We start from the raw sequence: 19,569 nt of genomic DNA, 5'->3' as shown, positions 1-19,569 counted from the left end.
ACAAATCTTGATTCAGCTGAGTCCTCCTCTTTGGGGTGGCCATTTTAAACCACCGCTGCAGTCATCTTCGGGGGGAAAAAGACCAAGGTCGGGGGGGAGATGCGGCTCCCCTCAACCTGGCTTGCGGCTTCCCCTTACTCTTTTGCCCCTCCAAGGCAGCTTCAGCCCCTAATCGTAATGATCGGGGCTCTCCAACGAAAGAGCACGGACCATAGCCGCAGAGAGTCGCGATCTATAGTCCATCAGCAAGGAGGCTCCGCCTTCTTCCGAAGCTTACCAATTTTATTTATCCAAATTTAGACGAGATAAAGAATAAAAGAGATGACAATGATTCCTCCAAAAATGAAAAATATAAGCAATGTTAAGAGTGACATCACACTTGTAAAACTAGTAGTTCCATGTAAAAGTAAAGGCTCATTCCTTACTCTGTTCCATTAATTATGGGGCTAACTACTTATTACTCTTAAGAAAATGTTCACAACCAAGGCAAAATTGAACATGAACATTTTTTTCTTAGAGTCAGATTTTATACTAGTACCCCATCTAGTGGATAAAGCAACAGTTGCAGCTGAAAGTTTAAATAAAAGCTGAAGGAAATTACTAATGAGGGAAAATAAAATACAGAGAACTATAGCCTGACAAGATTGTAGGAGGCTAGTACTAGTAATAACAGTAATGGCTACTATTGCGTGTAGGATATATATTACATAAATTGCTTATAGTTTGTATTTGTTGCCATGTTTTCCAAACTCTTTTGAATTCTGGAAATCCAAATAAGGAATTTATTTATTCACAAGGCTTTGTAAGTTTTCTAAATAACAGACTCTGAGCAGCCTATAGCTCCCCTAAATAATCAGTTAAAACAAATACAACAATTAAACCATGCATTATAATGCAGATAAAAACCAGAGGGTTTCTTTCAGTACAATTGGTTCTCAGATATGCCCAGCTCACAGCGACAATGTAAGCTATGGTCATTTGATCACAATTTCCAATATTCCCTAACAACTTCTCACAAACATAGTCAATGGAGAAGTCTTCAATAGGAAGTCAGCAGTCATGGTCACCCAAGGTCCTCACTTAATAACACATGATTCTCACAACTGTGGTAACTGTGGTACCTTAATAATGGTAAAATGCTGTTGCTAAGCAACCTGATCACATGACATTGTGCTTTATGACCATATTGCTTAGCAATTGCAGTTCCAGTCCCAATTACCATTATAACCCAAAGACTATCTATACAATAAAACCAATTCCTTATTGAAGAGATTTGTACTTGGATCTGACCTAAGTTCAAAGAACAAATATATAAATCACATGTGAAATATTACTTTTGGTGTAGCATTAGTGACTTTTTTTCACATCTAGTTTAAAGTAGTAGTGGGGTTAGCTAAAATTATGCAGAAATTTGCAGTCCAGCCCTTACAGTCAGAAAAAGAAATCCATGTCTAACGAGATTTGCTTATTTAGGAACATACAAGTCTAGCGAGGTTTGCATATATAGGAACATACAAGTAGGTAAAACAAAAAATACATGATTTCATTTCTTTTGACTTAAATTTCAAAAATAAAGTATCTGATGTGGAGAGGAAACATTGAACTTTATCCCTTTTTAAGTTACTATTTCCCAGTAAAAATCTGTAAAAAACTAACCCCTTCCAAACAAATACCGTATTTCCCCATGTATAAGCACCCTCTTTGTATAAGCCACCCCCCCAATTTTTGGACTGTGAAGTTTTGAAAAAAATATTTTATTAGAGAAACAAGTTATGAAGAAAGAAAATTTACAAAGAAACAAAATTCGACGTCTAGATCTACAACTTCGGTCATGACGCCGAAGCGGTGCGGGTGACGCTAGCAATCTCACGATCGAACGAGAGTAGGAACGAAGCATTCAGGCCGATGCCTAGCTTATGCATTTCTATCGCGTACTCGCACTCGTAATCGTATCATCACGTACAATTTTTACAAAAAAGTATAGCATACTGCTGGAAAACCAGTTTATTCCTACTTTATTATTTTATGCATTTTTCACGTATAAAAAGTGTACCTGCTTTGTATATGCCACCCCGCTACTTTTTGGGCTCGAAAATTTTGGAAAAAAGGGGTGGCTTATACATGGGGAAATACGGTAGTTCAAATGATTTGAAGAATGAGACCACTTTGCATTGTGATTATTGCCTAACCCCGAAGAGGAGAAATTGTAGCTGTTTCAGTGTAAAAATTGAAAGTATGCAATAGCAAAAATTACTACCTATTGGCAAGTAAAACAAGATAAGTTACCACTTAATGTGGAAAATTACTTATCTGACTTATCTATAACTTATGGACATTGTATTTATTGTTTAAAAATATTAACTATTCGTTCAAACTATTAAACATTAATAGTTCTTTAACCATGGTGTTTTTAATGTAAACATGCCATCAAGGAAGAGTTAGGAGATTCAAGGGCCTTCAGATTGCTCTTTTCACTTAATAAAGTTGGTTTGAAACTTGACTCTTACTTTGAGATAGAGCTCTCCCTTTCCCTGAAGTCACTGGTAAGGATAGGAAGTTTCTCTCCAAAATAATACAGTGTAAACACCAATACAGCTAAACCATCAGTCAGCCAACAAATATACATGTGAATGGGATGTCCTAGGACTTTCTAAATCTTTCTCATTCGAGGTCCCGTCTAACTCTGTTAGTCTATTATTTACTCAGAACGATAGGTAAATTACTAGAGAATAAAAATAGTAATAAATATAGGTGGTCCTTGAGTTACAACTGTAATTAACCCCACAATTTTGATTATAAATCATCACATTTGTAAAGCAGGTCATCATATGACCAGAACCAGTTTTATGATCTTTTTCCAACTGTTGTTAATAAGCCACAATTGTTAAAAGTGAGGTGCAGGAGCTGAATCTAGAACTTCTTGTTTCTTATGATTTGCTGGTACCTTTAATATATAGTGAGAACTCTCTAGTGTGATTATACCCAAAGTCTAATAATTAATTTCTTCATACGGTTTCTTCATTGTTGTTTAGCCTGGTAGAAAAGCTAATATGTATAGGGAAGTTTAAGTTGGCAGTTGAGCTCAGCAATGTTCAAAGTATCACCTGACCCAGGAGAGAAGAAACCTGGAGGGAGAGAGATTTATTTTGTTTGAACCTCTAATAGTCTATAATTATAGGCCTTTTTTTTGTCTGAGCGACTTAATTTAAAGTCTGCATTTTAATTGGGATGTTGTGTTATATTGCATTTTAATGTTATACTTGATTATTAAGTAGCTGTAATTCATATTGGAAGGGCAGTGTAAAGATATATGGTAATTTGAACATAAAGAATAGGTATAGGGGAATCTGCAGGCTTTTTTTAAGAAAAGCTTTTCATTATACTTTAATTTGAAAACGGGAATATTCATTACTTGTAGTGAAGAGCTACATATCAAGTTTTCTGCAATAAATGCTTTCCTTCTGTGCATCACTTGCTCACCACTGCACTAATTAATTATAATTAAAATTAAGCATTCAAACATATTAAGGTTGCTTCTATTAAATTGAATAAGTTTAAAGTTTATAATAGAGCAATTGTATGTTCCTTCTTCTTTTAGATTTCTATTTGTGTTGCAGCATTCTATCCTAAGAACTATTATTTAATTTGATGATAAATATACATTAGATAGATATTGGCAGCCAGGTGTATGAACTGAAAATAAGGCCTAGGTTTTTGTTGTAATTGGATTATTCAACTTTAATAAATTTATTTTCAAATAATTCCAGAACAAAATATGATTATTTATGAAAAATAATATAGATAATCTTCATTATCTAGCAAGAACAAACACGGATGTGAAATCTGTCGATGTAAGAAATGCCCAGAGCTTTCATGTGGGAAGATCTGTCCAATGGGCTTCCAGAAAAATAATCAAGGATGTAATATCTGCAAATGTGCTGGTATGTGCAACTATTTCAGATGTATTTTTTATATTGTTTGACATCAAATACAATTAAAATAGTGTGATTTGTAACCAGTTCCAATCTATGTTAAACAATCCATTCATTTAATTGGAATATTAGTGAAAATCTTGAACTTTTGAATATTGGAGATTGGTGGATGCATTTACAATGTTTAATATCTCATAGGCATTCTCCCAATAACTTATATGGAGGGATGTGGCTAATCACAAAGTAATTTATTTAAAAAGCCTTTACTCTATGGCTTCAACTTTCTTTGACAGGATAACTCGCATACTTTCAAACAAGCACTAAAATAAAACTACCAAGTATTGTTAGTTTTTAATAATGCTTATAATGCCATTGGGTCTAAGGGGATTCTTGTAAATAAAGGCTAGTCCTTTGTTTTATAGTGCATTTCCTTATTTATTTATATGTTGTGAATTAAATAATTAAAAAATAAAAATTATTTTACTACAATAGAATACACTTCCTTTTAACAGGGTTTATAAAATTTTAGAATGTGATTCATATATTCATATAATTATGAATTCTACAATATAATCGGTCCTGAAAGGTAAATTGTATGTTAGTGCTGTTTACTTCCATATTAGTTTCTACATTCTCAAAATTATAAATGCCTTAGTTTTCTGCGTGAAAGATTATAAGTCTTCCCCATAATAAGAGAAAGAAACAATTCTACACTCTACTACTTAAAATTTTGGTATTTGAGAATTAGATATTAAGTTAGAAGTAGAAAGGTGGTGGCACTTTCTCTCTGCAGAAATTCATGACTGTTTTAATATATCTGTAATATGCAAGTTAATTCCTCAGTGCTGTAGACAGTCTTTTACAAAAGAATTCACATTATATATTTTGAGTTTATTTTCAAAACTTATTTTCAAGTGTTTCATCACTGGAAAGATTATTTCATTGTTATTGTTGTTATTTTGCTTCCCAAATTTTTCAGTTTTTCTTCCTATGAATTGTGGAGAAAAGCATTTTTTGCCTTCTGTCTCAGGTGTTTTGTTAACTTTTTCATAGTTTCATGTCTGTCTAGCTTTCATTTAATTTGATTTTACACATTTGTATGTTGTCCTCACTAAAAATCTGCTCTCCATGATAGGGTTCAAAGTTTCACTATAGTGTTAATATAAAGAATAAATATAAAGAATTGTCATTTTTAAAAATAATTATTTTAAAACATTGTGTTTTTATCATGTACAGAGATACCAGCTTCCATAATACCACCTGCTAAGGTAGGGACTTGCTTATCAGTAGATGGGCACCGTCATGAGAATGAAGAAAGTTGGCATGATGGCTGCCGTGATTGTTATTGTCATAATGGACGGGAGATGTGTGCATTGATTACCTGTTCTGTACCCAACTGTGGCAATCCGACAATACACCTAGGACAATGTTGTCCATCATGCCCAGGTACCATTTTTTTTTAAACCTGCTTCTTAACTGTATTGCTCTTTTTTGTCTTGCCAGGAAAGATCTTATAAATAAAAAAGACTGAGATACTTGCTAGATAAACCAGTTGAAACCTGCATTGCTTCCATCTAATTGCATAGACTTTATAAATTAACACTTGGCACTAATCTTATACATCCTAAACATAATAATTTTAGCTTTCAAAGGCAGAAATATTTTAGTTTTCATACACATCATTAGTAATTTAATTGAATGAGAAGAATGCAATCTTGAAAGTCTAAGAACAGCTAAATATTCTTAAATATTTAGACTGATTGCCAAAAAACATAGAGAAAGATAACATACAGTTATTCCTGTAGCCATTCATCTAGTTATGCAAACTGGAAAAAAAAGGGCAAAGATCATACACTTTTTATCAGATTTGAACTGTAGGTCAGAATTAGTTTTAAATCAGTGAATCAGGAATAAAACTGGACCTTGTGGCTAATCCATATCTTTGTATAATATAGATAGATAGATAGATAGATAGATAGATAGATAGATAGATAGATAGATAGATAGATAGATAGATAGATAGATAGATAACACTGTGTAACTTCCATTACCTTCCTATAGCCACATATTAAACCAGGGTCCCCAATCACAGCCTACTAGTACTTGCACACAACCATCCCCTCTCCTCCCCCACCCCTGGATTGCCAAGCTGGAAAAGTTGGGGTCCACTATATTAGACAAGTGAGAAAGGTTCCACAAAGTATGTGGAAATTGTATGATGTGTCTAGTTTTAATTGCCCTCTTTGGAGTTATAAGCAGGCAAGAATCCAGTTTTGGTTTGCTAGGTGTCTTTTTGTTTGTTGGATTTATATCTCAAATACATGAACAGAAGTACTATACCTTCTATGGGTCACAGAGAGATCACAATATACTTACAAGTAATCGCTTTATGAAATTGTATCTATTTGAAAATTCTGAACCGGTCTTTACTCCATCCCCATATACCTTGCTGTAACTTACAACATTCAGTGGGCAATCCTGAAAATAAAGTCTGCTTTTATCCTCATAGCACTTGTATTAAATTTACTACTTGTTTATTATAGTGATATGAACCAGGATGTTTTAAAATTGATTAGTTTATAAATATAGCCATTTACAGTAGATTTAGAAACCATTACAATGATTTGAATCTATATTTTAATGGAAAGTCAATTAATTTTCTATTTCTTGGGGGAATTCTATTTTTTTCACAGATGAATCCATTGCACAGAAGCCAGAAATCAGTGGTCCAACCATCTGTTATGTTCCAGGAGGAGAGTATTTTATGGAAGGAGACACATGGAATATTGATTCTTGTACCCAGTGTACATGTCATAATGCAAGAGTCTTATGTGAAACCGAAGTCTGTCCCCCTCTACTTTGTCGAAATCCTACACGTACTCAGGACTCATGTTGTCCCCAGTGTCCAGGTTAGCTTCATGTAATTTATTTTAGCATATTTGTTAAAACAGTTTAATTTGCCCTCTGTCATTACATCTCAAAAATAAGTATAATCAATAGTATTTGAAAAGTCTTCAAAAACATCCATAGTCCAGCAACAACATGATGAAATCCTTCATTATTCCTGTGTAAATTCTTTTTGAAAATATAATCATCAATTATATTTCTCTGGAATGCTGTTCTTGGGTATTAGTGTTTTTCACTTTTGGGATTTCCACACATTCCATCTGCCTCTTTCATACACATCCCACAGAAAGACCCCACCATTTCTCTTTTCTGTCAGATCAGTTTTCAATTAAGAGGCAGTTAAAATGATGTCCTAGAACTAGGAAGTTGCGAGTTTTAGTCCTCTATTACAGTGGTCGCCAATAGGTGGGCTGTGGCCCACTGGTGGCCTGTGAGAAAATTTTGGTGGGCTGCAGAGAAATCTCACCCCCAAAGCAATTAATCCAGGCTGCACAGAAACACAAGGCTGCTTAGCCCACATGGCACGCGGGAACCCTCCCCGCCCACTCACTCCTTACCCGGTAAACTTGCCTGCTAAATTGCTATTTTTCCTTTTTCCAACCATCATCTGTTCTGCTGTGCCGGGAGATTTAGATTAGCTAGGAAGCAGGAAATGGTTGGATTTCTTGCTTTCTAGCTAGTCTTTAGATCTTTGGCTCTGCTTCCCTTAGGACTGAAGGTTTGCTTGCAAGCAAATTCAGTGCAGACTCATGGCAAGCAAATTTGAGAGACTGAGCTAGCCAATGGCAGATAGATAGATTGATGAATGATTCTGTGAGCAACTCAATCTGCCTGCTTCGCCTGATTTTGGGTAAAAGTTGCTCTTTTTTAAAATAAAAAATTCAATATTTACATTCATGGTATGTTGTGAGCAAAATTTATGAGTTTGCTTGCAAGCAAATTTTATGAGTTTGCTTGCAAGCAAATTTTATGTGACAGACTGAGCTAGCCAATGGCAGATAGATCTCTGAATGAATCTGTGATTCTGTGAGCAACTCAATCTGCCTGCTTTGCCTGATTGTGAGTAAAAGTTGCTCTTTTTTATAAAAAAATCAATATTTATATAAATATTTATAATATTTACATACAAGCCATGCCCAGCCAGTCACATGACCACCAAGCCACACCCACAAATTAGGCCACGCCCACAGAACTGGTTAGTGATCCCTGGGATCTAAAATTATGAGTTTGCTGGTCCCTGAGGTGCAAAAGGTTGGCAACCCCTGCTCTATTAAGCCTAAGAGTGATTTGGAGCCAGTCACTCTCTCACAGCTAACCCACCTCACAGGGTTGTTGTGAGGAATATAAGAGGCAGAGCATTAAATATGTTCACTGCCTTGAGTTGGCCAAATCATGTAAAAGGCAGGATAAAAATCTAAGACTAATGATAAAAAGTGCATTTCCAGCAGTTCTTAAGAGCATTAACTGTCTTTTCTTACATATATATGACTATGAAGAATTAGTTTTTAAAAAGATAGTTCATTAAAGTTAATAAAATATTTCATGTATCAAATATGGACCAGAAATATGGTCCATGGACTGATATGTGGGCTGAATGTTTTTCCTTGCGCATTTAAACAAGGTAGGATTATTATTATATAAAATATACATTCCTAATATGTTAAGTCTAATATATACAACTTCTTTACTCCCCTTTGCTTAAGGATTTATTTATAAGTGATAGATGACAGTACTTACCAAGGTGGTAAGTTTCCCTTTCTTCCTCAACTGTTCACTTTTCCTTGTCATAAATGCAGTAGTAACACAGTTTTTAGTTTATACCAGCCTTCTACTTCAGTAGGTTCTGCCGTAAACTGAAACAGCATTTCCTCTCCTTTCTCTTTCTACCACCACCACCACCCACATTTGTGTAGCAACGGTTCTCTTTTATCTCAGTACAAGTGAGGACTTTTACTCTTAAAGTCTTAGGGAATACAAAACCATTAGGAAGGAAAACTCCCATCAATAGCCTTGAGACTTTCCTTCTATCCACAGACTTTAAACAAATCCAAAAGCAGCTCATCAGCCTCTGTGCATCACAATGGTTTCTTGTTAAATTCACCAGTCAATCTTCGGAAATTCTAGTTAAAAGAAGCTGTCAATATTCAGTGTTATAGGCTGTTCTTATGAAACATAGGAGTCTGCCCACCATTTTTAAAAACAGTGTTATTACAAAGTAGGGGTGTGTATATGTTCATAAAACTGAACTGGGAGTTGTTTAAGCAGATGTGGCTGCTTGTTATCTCCTGCCCAGGGGGTGTCAGAGCCTACAGGAAAATGAGACAAAAATTGAAGGGAGGGCCAAAAACATAGGAAAGAGTGGAAAATAGCTCACAGCTATTGATAAAACAAACCAAAAGTATAGTTTGGTCCTTTCCTGCTCCTTTTGCATTCAAGGAAAAATGTCTGAAGTATCATTTGCTGATAGGCAGGCATAAATAAATAGAAACATTTAAAATATTTCTAAATAAATAGAATGTTTTTCCTTCATATATAAGTTCTCTTGGTGCTAGACTGCCTTTTCCAAATATGATTTGTCAATATCCAGGAGTGACTTGATCTACGCTTGCTCTGGAGAAAGGACCATTCAGCAGAAACCTTTAATGAAAAAATTATATTCTGAAGGATGTTGCTAGCTGCCAAGTTATATTGCTCAAAGTGCTTCGGTGCTTTCTTGAAGAATAGGCCAATTCAGGAATTACAGAATCATAAGCACTGCAGGGAATTGAAAATAGAGCTCCACTTCTGATCTCTTAACAGCATTCCATGTATTCAAAAACCTTGCACAACTAAGCATTCTAATACTATACTGAGAAGTATTTACAATTCCTCTTCAGAACATCTACATATGTATTTAAATATGCATATGTAAAATGAAAAGTATGTCCGTGCCGGTTCCTATAACTCCTATGCTCTTTGTGTGTGGGGGGGTTTTTTTAGATGAGCCTGTTCAGCCATCCTTGTCAACCAATAAGAGCATGCCCAGTTACTGCAAAAATGATGACGGTGACATCTTCTTAACCGCTGAGTCGTGGAAACCAAATGTTTGTACCAGTTGTATTTGCCTGGATGGTGGAATCAGCTGTTACTCTGAATCTTGCCCACCAGTATCCTGTGAAAAACCTGTTTTGAGGAAAGGGCAATGTTGTCCTTACTGTATAGGTAAGCACTGGAAAAGAGAGAGAAGGATATGATCAGAGAGCTTTTTCCCCAATCTTATTTAATGTTAAGATGCTCTGTCAATTTAGGCCTTAATTGTATTTTTTATCTGTGATACATTTAATGCATATATTGAAAACTATAGTATAATTATTAATTATACCCTAGTGCTATTCTTTGTGACTTAAGTATCAGCACAGGCAAACATCATAGGTAATGTTATGGTATTGTTAAGTAATGAATAAATCTTAGCAGAAATAGATTTATCATACATTTGGGCTTCATCTACGGAAGGAAGTCTTACTACCTATCTTCTCCCTGTGTCATATAATATCTTGACTGCAAAATCATTATCTGATATTGTATTTTGCTTGTTCTTCAATTATGCCTTTCAGGTTTTTTGGAAGCAGAGTGATTGTATGTTTTGTTTCATTAGATAATGTTAACAAAAAGGAGAGGAAAGGATAATACTAATGTTGTTTTCTACAGTTTACAGCTAAAATCATGGTTAATTTCAGTTAGGGTAATATTGGTTCAGGCCATATCCAGTGTTTTGCATTTATTGCTTTATATGTGAAATCATTCCTTGAATATCCTTATTTCTGCTTTCTGCAAAGATTGTATCCATAAAAACTAGTGAATATCTGGGAAAGCAAGTGACAAGACTTGTGCTTTGATGACATGATACAAACATTGTTACTTACACACATTTGTATGTAAATTTAATAAATAAATAAATATGTCAGGATAAAAATATAAAATCACAGCAGTTAGATGAAATATTAGCATATTTTGTAGCAAGTGGTGCTGGCAATTTTTTAATTTCTTATTTTAATTATTAGCTATCACATAAATTCTTCAGTGGTTGCATATTTTTCCATACTTAAGTGGGTTTTCCTGTAACTATATGTTGTGTATGTGAGCTGTGTGTATTTGCATATGTGTATATGTGTGTGTGTATACACACACACACATACACACACACACACACACACACACATGCATACACATACTTAACTAGGTTCATCCTTTCTGACTTTCTGCCTATACCTTTTTGGCTTTCTCCTAGCAAAACTGAAATAACAAAAAGTGTTTAGAGTTTAGGCAATTGAAAATGAAAAACAGCTCATATTTCCCTCAGTTGCTATGAAATAGGGAATTTTGTTCCCACTTATTGTGACAGAATACAGCATTCATATCTTGCAGCTCCTTGTCAGTTCAAGCATGATCTAGGTGTCCCAAGTGACTTCTTAAAGTAGAAATCTAATGATAAAATTTAGATGCAAAATAAGTTTGCTTATAATATAGTTAACATTCTACTTGTACATGGTTAATTTTAGTTGAATGAGCCCTTTCCAATCCATCCCAACCCCCACCTCTATTGCAATACCTCCATATTGCCACTGTGTTTTCCTTATTAATGTATTCATGTGAATTCCCAAGGGAATCCATTCTGAATTTTATTTCCAAGGCAATTCTCAAAGCCCTTCAACTAGGAATTCATTTTATCAAGAGTTGCAAAGATTCTGCTTAGATATAAACCCAGAACTGTGTGAACTATAATATAATAATAAGTGGAGGTGATCTATTAATGGAAGAAGAATAATTGAATATAAAGTTTCAGAAATTCTAAAAATTGAGCATAATAAAAGATTATTCTTCTGTTCTTGATCTGTGATGGCACAGTGGTTAGAATGCAGTATTTCAGGCTAATTCTGCCAACTGCCAGCAGTTCAATTCTCACCAGCTCAAGGTTGACTCAGCCTTCCGAGGTCAGTAAAAGGCTGACCCAGATTGTTGTGAGCAATATGCTGACTCTGTAAACTGCTTTAGAGGTGACTGTAAAGCACTATGAAGCAGTATATAAGTCTAAGTGTTATTGTTATTGCTATTCTTAATGCTTGATCCTTTTTTTCTTTTGCATATATACTACTATTGCCTATTTCATTTTGATTAAGCAGATGTTTTCAGGAAAGGACAACTGGACAAGTTAAAAACAAATGAAAATGAAAAGTTTAAGATCTGATACACAATGCCAGGCTTTCCCTCTTCCAATTATTGCATTTTTATGACATGTTCTTTCAACAGAAGACACAGCAGCAAAGAAGGCAGTATGTCATTTTAATGGAAAAACCTACGCAGATGAAGAACGTTGGGACATTGATAGCTGCACTCATTGCTACTGCTTGCAGGGTCAGACGCTTTGTTCCACAGTTAGTTGCCCTTCTCTTCCTTGCGTGGAACCAATTAATGTGGAGGGAAGTTGCTGTCCCATGTGCCCAGGTAAGTTAGATTCTGGCTGTTTATTTAGCCAGAATTGTTGCTGTTGTTTTACATAGAGACATTAAATAATCATTTGTCCAAGATAAGAGGAAAGTTTGGAAAGGTAAAAGAATATATTTTCATTAAGTGAAAAATTAAATAAAAGGCTCTGGTTTGATTTTTGGGTATCCAGTATTGAAGTCAAGAGTTCAATTCAGAAACTTTTTTTGGATCTCAAAAAAATATGTCTAGAGATAGTCCTTGGCTTATGACTAGTTACTTAATAATTGCTCAAAGTTACGATGGACTCAAAGAAAAGCTACTTATGACCCCTCCTCAAGGTTACACTGCCATACCATCTCCACAGCTACGTAATCACATTTTCAGCACTTGACAGCCAGCTTGTATTTAAGACCAGTTGTAACATCCTATGGTCACATGATCACAAGTTGCAACCTTTTTGCCTGTTTATGTATTTTGGCAGTTACATGGGAAACAGTAAAATATCTTTATAAACAGTTATTCCAAGGCTTTATAGTTTTCAAATATTTTTGTTCTATTTATAGAGGCAAAAAAGAATGTTTTTTTTTAAACACAGTAATTCAAAAACCCATCTGTTTTAATTATCAGTGATAAGAATTGGGTGTTCATAATGCTATTATCAGACATATTTTCTGCCTCTTTTACTTTATAATTTTATGCAGCTTATTTACACTTAGACCTCTGGAGAGCTAAAAATTGCCTCATTAATGTATTGCAGGTTTTTAATATTAAATGTACAGTCCATTTTAAATAGCTTTTATTTGTTAACACCTTGTTAATGGTGTTGGTATCTAGATTAGCTAGCTTTCCTATAAATTCTATAAATTCATATAAATTCCTTATTGTTTTGCAGAAATGTATGTACCCGAACCTACCAACATTCCAATTGAGAAGACAAATCATAGAGGTGATAAAGAACTAGAAGCACCAGTTTGGCCTACATTCAGTGAAAATGATGTTGTTCACATCCATAAAGGTAAACACCATTTAAATTAATTATCTCTGCATAGACAACTTAGGTAAGCTTCAAACTGTCTTTTTCTTAGAACCATGAACAGCCCACACTCTTATACTCTTCTGGAAAGCACTGAAGACCTGGTTCTGCGAGTAGACCTAGGGAACCCATTAAATGGCACATGTGATCTACTTTCACCGGGATGGGAAGTGGGGTGATTTTATTATATTATACTACATTAATTTATTTGATTCTTTTTATTAGTGTTATTGTTTTAAATGAGATTTTATATTCTCTAAGCCACCTTGAGTCACCATGGGCAAATAGGCGGCAATATAAATTCAATAAATAAATGTTGGCAATTTTAGTACTTTGAAAGGCTCTTAGGAACACCAAATTTCACTATAAGAACTTAGTTTCGTCTAAATGAGTTGAGCTATAGTTCTCTGCTGGCTGGAGATGAGAGGCTATAACACATTCTCAGCTTTAGACTGAGGAAGGCTCATGTGGTCAGTACTTATCTTTGCTAATAGAATGGCTTGTCTGAAGCAGAAGAATAGGATACCTGTTCACAACAATTGTTTATTTTTCAGTCTAGTATAGGACAGAGAATCATTTCTGTAGCCAGGAATTGCACATTATTTAAACTTCCTTTTTGCAGCCTCCAGGAGCGATAGAGACATGATCATGATGTGGTAATTGGAGAGGGAGAGGAAATTAAAGGCAGGAATTCTTCATTAAATGTTTATGGGCTGTTTTGGTTTGGTTTTCCAGACATCCAAACCTCTCTTTAATAGATATTTTTTTCTTATTTTTAAAAAGTGAAGCATTACATTGGCCTAGGTCAGCTTTTTGATGCTAAGTTTTAGCAATGCAATTTGAGGGGCTCCAGAGCTTGCAAAAATTGCCTGAAGAACTGCATTTGGACTAAATGAATTGGCTACTTTTCTACTGAATACATTTGTGTAGAGCAGAAATGTATTTATTGTACAAGTCAGTTGTGGCTATTGTAGAAACTGTTAAAAGGTATGAGAGTCCAATATGTAGATAGCAAGAAAGAGGAGGGAAAAGAGTTTTCTCTGATTATGTAATTTTTTTCAGGAAAAATGTTTATTAGAAGCCGGATTTAAAAATACCCACAAGTAAGCAGAACATAAATAATGGCAACTCCTCTGTTACTTTCTTAGAATTTCCTGATCAGGAGCCAAATTTAGCAATATTTGTTTAATGCCATTAATTTGCCCAGGTGATTTTGGTAGGTCTCTGCTAAGAATAATTAAATCTGTATGATTACGCCCAGCAAGTCTTATATTTAACTCATTTTTTAATGTACCCATTATTTCATTACCACCTATTGATATCTTCAAATAGGCAACTTTCTGGATTGTTTACAAAAGAAAACAAAAATTATAAAATAAAAGATCAACAAGGGCAAAAACATAACATTCAAAACAATACATCGTCTACAACAAATCTACAGCACTACAACCTGCATGCAATTTATATAAATCTTACATTCATAACTGATGAACTTTCTCCAAAGGACAGTTCAATGCCCTTCCCTCTTGAGTTATGCATGGCAGATATAATGGAATTTCCATAGGCTTAGGCAAAGTCCTTGTGCCTCTGTGGAATCTGAAACCCTAGATCATGTTTTTCTAAGGTGTAAATTCTACATAGAGCTATATTTTCAATTAATTTTGCCCCCAATTGAACAACTGCTTGTCTACTTAAACACAAAGGTCCTGAATCCCCATTTTATTGTTAAATTTTGAGTCTTAAGCCATGTCATTTCCACTAACAGAAACACACCCTGTATTAAACTGTTATAATACTATTATATTTTTGTTTATTGATTGTATTATTCTATTTGTGTACTGGACTTCAACTATAATAAGGGATAATGCATATAAAACAATATCAATATTAAATAACAAACCAACAGCACAACAGTAATGTATGAATCCTAATATAATTTTCCAGTGGATTGATTGAAAAATCCGTAACAAGCAGGGTATTCAAGAATAAGTTAGCATCAGTTTCCAATTCCTACTTGTTTAACCAAAATAATAATAAAACCACTGTGAGATGGGCAGTATATAAATTTAATAAAATTACATTTTCCACTTACATTATACTGCAAAAAATGAAGATGTCCTTTTGATAAAGACATCAGTTTAGTTCTAATACTGAAAACAAATTCAGTAGTACAACAAATGTGATGTGTTAAATTCTTGTGTAGATTTTGACAAACCTGAAATTGTACTTGACCTAAGTAAAACTAACTTGAATCTAAATATTTCTTATAGTATTACTTTTAGTTATGAACACATCATTTGGGAAATTTTTCAGGTTATTATGTATCATATCTCACAATGAGCTACTCCATTATTTTTTATTGGTAATTTGCTTATTTTTACATTTTACAGATATGGGTCACCTTCAGGGTGAATATAGAGAAACCAGAGGATCACAGCCAACTGCAGAAGCATCTCTTGATTCTCTTGCCTGGGTCACCGTACCCCTCTTAACAGCTCTAGTTCTTATAATTGCACTTTTGTTTATCAATCAGAAAAAGCAGTGGATACCAGTATCCTGCTACAGAACTCCAGCAAAGGTAAGGGACTAAATAGCATTTGTATTATTGGGTGGTTTTAAAGGAGACAGAAAGATTCATAGATAGTTTTTTTATTACCCACCCACCCCCAAAACAGAGAGAAGGGTTCAACACTGGAAAGCAGTGTTGGAAGAGACTGTCACTTCAATCTGGGCTTGCAAAATGTATCACGTTGGTCACTGTGACTGAACACACAGGAATAGGTAGCTTGTGGATCTGAGAGAACTCTTCTTACGTTCTTGACACTTGCCAATGCCCAGGAAGGTACAGTAGCCATTTGCCCAAGAATGTTCTTTATGGTAGGAATCATTCTAATAACTGGAGGTTAATTAGGATGATTATAACTATCTGTTATTTGCATAATTTTACCACAAATGGAGCCCCGAGCAGTACAAAACATAGTATATGTTTGTGTTCCTGGTTTTGAGTCTAAATAATATTGTGGGACTGAATGGCTGGACTTCCTCTCACTTTTGCAATTAAGAACACACTCTTTAGCAGGGAATAAAAGCATAACTGTAGCCAAAATGCTAATTTTATGTATTGTGTTTTCATCCAAACAGCCTTCCTGCTTAAATAATCAATTAGTGTATGTGGACTGCAAGAAAGGCACCATGGTTCAGGTGGACAGTTCTCAGAGAATGCTTAGAATTGCTGATCCAGATTCAAGATACAGCGGATTCTACAGCATGCAAAAACAGAGTAACTTACAAGCAGATAATTTTTATCAGACAGTGTGAGAAACTGCATCTCTTACCAAGAAGTTAAGAAGAAACAAAGGCTGAGTCTGCTATTCAAATAAAACTAGAATCATGCACTTGCTTAGTGGATTGTATTGGATTTGTGACTTCATGTACAGCTCTAAGACCTTGTTGGGATTTACTCTGATTCCTGCAGTGGGCCAGAACAAGCATTCCCACTTCTGACCAAGTGTTTTTCTGGAACCAAAGTTTTAAAATTTGTTGATGTTTTGCTTGTAACATAGTAATCACGATTGTTTGGGAAGAGAAAACTGGGGTGAGCTTGTGTGGTTAGAACAAGAAGCTTCAAAGAAAATAGCTGGTCAGCTTAGCTTGGAGTCAAAGAATATCGCTTTTTACTGACACTCCGAATTGCATTTATTGCAGTGAAGTATAAGCAGAACCCTAACAAAATTCAAATCAGAACATTTGGGGTGCTTATGCTGCAAAAAGTAAATCTGTAGGATAAACTATTGCACAACAGGTGCAGGATAGCTGCAGCTGTATTTTTCTATCTGATCAGAAGCTGCAATAGTAAATGAATGATGCAGTAAGGAAAACATGAAAACAAAAAGGGCAAATTTGTGGAAAATAAGTACAATTATGCATTGTGCTGCTTTTTCTTTTTGATGCTAATTGACCAGACTGGCAGTTAGCAAATGTATAATTCCTGAGAAGAGCACTGGATCCTTTGGCAACAGTATTGAAGGGGGAGAGGAAAAGTTGAACACCGTTTGATTCCAGAACTCTGTTTGGGTGTGTGCGCGCGCATGTATATGTTTCTTTTACTGTCTATCAGTTTCAGGAGGTTCACGCACCAAATTATCTTTGAAGAAAATGATCTTGTTGGATGAAGATCTAGCTCAGATTCATTTTTGTATCATGTTAAAAGGGGGGGGGGGTTCTGTTACTGATTATGCAGACTAGAAGCAACTTTCATGCTAGGAAGCTGCTTAATGTATATTACTCAAGCACCTTTTTGGAAGCTCAGAAAGAAAGATCATGCTTCTTTAAAACTTTAGCTTTATAGAAATATCCATGTAAATATCGTTATGCTTAAAAAAAGCATTTGTGTGTCTCTGCGTGTTTAAGTGTTTGTGTATAGTATTTTATATATACATACACATATGTGTATGAATATATACATATAAAATACACATATACTCCTACTATATATGTATATATGTATATATACAGTATATATATGCTATTTATATATACAGTATATAATCAGTATAATTTTGTATTTTCCCTGTTGAATGTATTTTTAACTGAGATTTTACCCAGAACAAAAACACAGGCATTCCATATTATTACTTAACTTTGCGTGTTTAGAAAGACAAGATGAGGTTATCTCATTTTATCTAGTTTTATTTGATTTGGAAGTGTTAGGATGCAAATGAGTGTGGGTGTGTGCGCGTGCCCTTGTGTTTGCATACATATCCAGTGTGTGCACAATTTTAGCAGTAAGCATTAGTATCGCTACTTGCTACATTTCAGGGTGTGTGTGTGCGTTTGTTTTTTTTTATCCTGCATGGCCTTAAAAAGGCTTAAAATTCAATGCATTGGCTAGAGACACTGATAATGTATAGGCAGCACTCCTCAATTCCACAGAATAGCAGTATCTGCATTTGGACTTATTTCATAATAGTTGTTTGAAGCAGCTATTAAAATAAAGTCCACAACTCACTGAAGGTTTGTTGCAGCTTGACTTGTAACTTTAACTGTACACACAACTTTAACTTTTCCAAACAGGTCTTGGCACTTTTATACTAACTGCCCAGTTGTGTGTTGCCTCTTACTTTCACAATTGCTTGTCCTGAGACACAGATACCCAATATGTTTAATGTGAAAAGAAAATGTATTTTTTGTAAAGGAACTCTCAAGTATTGTTGTAAATACTTGGTCAGAGATTACTGAACTTTAAAACTGAAAAACCTAATTTATTATATGACCTAATTTATTAATCTGAAGATTATCAAATATCTTGTTTTAGACTATCACAAAGTGTTCTAGCTGTTTGTGTCAAAGAGAAAAGGTGTATCATAAAGGCTCAGTGTTTTTTTTCTGTTATGAATTCAGTTTCCAAAAGAATAAAAAAAAATGTAGCCCCTCTGCCCCCACCACAGCATTTTATCCTTAGTATAAAGACACTGAAACAAACATTACTCTCCCATTATTCAGATTCTGTCACGGTCATTCATTCATTCCTTTCATAAAGAGTAAACAGTCATTATCGGAAAATTGTAAATGCTTGCTTCGTTTTACAATCAAGGCCATATTCTGAATGATACTTGCAGGATATAGGACATGGTGTAAAATGTTTTTTTTTTTGGTTATTATTTTATTATTATTTTAAAGATATTATTTATCCTATGTGCTGTATTCATTACACTCTTTTACTTTGGTTCCTGATGTGCTCTTGTAAGAGAAATGCAGATACAATTTTCTGAAAAATAACATAGATGCATATTATGGCACTTAGAGTGCGCTGCAATTTGGCAGGTTGCTTGTTTACTTTTTAAAATGTAAGATGGTTTCTTGTAATTTGGCTCTTGGCAGCACAATAAAAATTAACTTGATGAACTTTTAATTGCTGTGAACTGAGTTTTTCTGTATAATATTGTTTTAATTTTTTTTAACTTTCCCAGATTTGTAAATCTTGACAAAGATCTTTCTTGCAGTACACAGTACACTTGTTAAGGATCTAGCCACTTTGAGGCCTGCTCCATAATGCTCCATTTTCCCATCTCTTAAGGTTTGAATTTTCCACCTCTGTATTCAATATTACAGGGTATCAGTATTAAATCCTTGTGGAGTGATTCCTTGACCTGTTTTTAAAAATGATTGTTCTGTTCTCCCTAATTTTTCCCCCAATTATCCCTTCCTGATAATCCTTGTTCAAGTGTGGAAATG

At 34.6% G+C, this 19,569-nt stretch overlaps 1 protein-coding gene across 2 annotated transcripts in view; it reads left to right on the top strand.

Annotated features, from left to right (window-relative positions):
* Positions 1-19,246, top strand: part of CRIM1 (cysteine rich transmembrane BMP regulator 1) — a 146,353-nt gene extending 127,107 nt beyond the window's left edge. For both annotated transcript variants that reach the window (XM_026695476.2, XM_026695477.2), the window contains 8 exons: positions 3,820-3,941; positions 5,169-5,378; positions 6,626-6,841; positions 9,819-10,040; positions 12,126-12,320; positions 13,195-13,317; positions 15,726-15,913; positions 16,477-19,246. In XM_026695476.2, coding sequence (XP_026551261.1) covers positions 3,820-3,941; positions 5,169-5,378; positions 6,626-6,841; positions 9,819-10,040; positions 12,126-12,320; positions 13,195-13,317; positions 15,726-15,913; positions 16,477-16,653 — 1,453 coding nt within the window. In that variant the 3' untranslated portion in view covers positions 16,654-19,246. The remainder of the gene's footprint in view (positions 1-3,819; positions 3,942-5,168; positions 5,379-6,625; positions 6,842-9,818; positions 10,041-12,125; positions 12,321-13,194; positions 13,318-15,725; positions 15,914-16,476) is intronic.
* The last annotated feature ends 323 nt before the right edge of the window (positions 19,247-19,569 follow it).

The sequence above is a fragment of the Pseudonaja textilis genome, chromosome 1 (assembly GCF_049901715.1).
Source record: "Pseudonaja textilis isolate UNSWEBS1 chromosome 1, rPseTex1.2, whole genome shotgun sequence".
Taxonomy (NCBI): Eukaryota; Metazoa; Chordata; class Lepidosauria; order Squamata; family Elapidae; genus Pseudonaja; species Pseudonaja textilis.
Note: the sequence above shows the minus strand (reverse complement) of the source record. Positions and strands in the feature narration are given on the sequence as shown.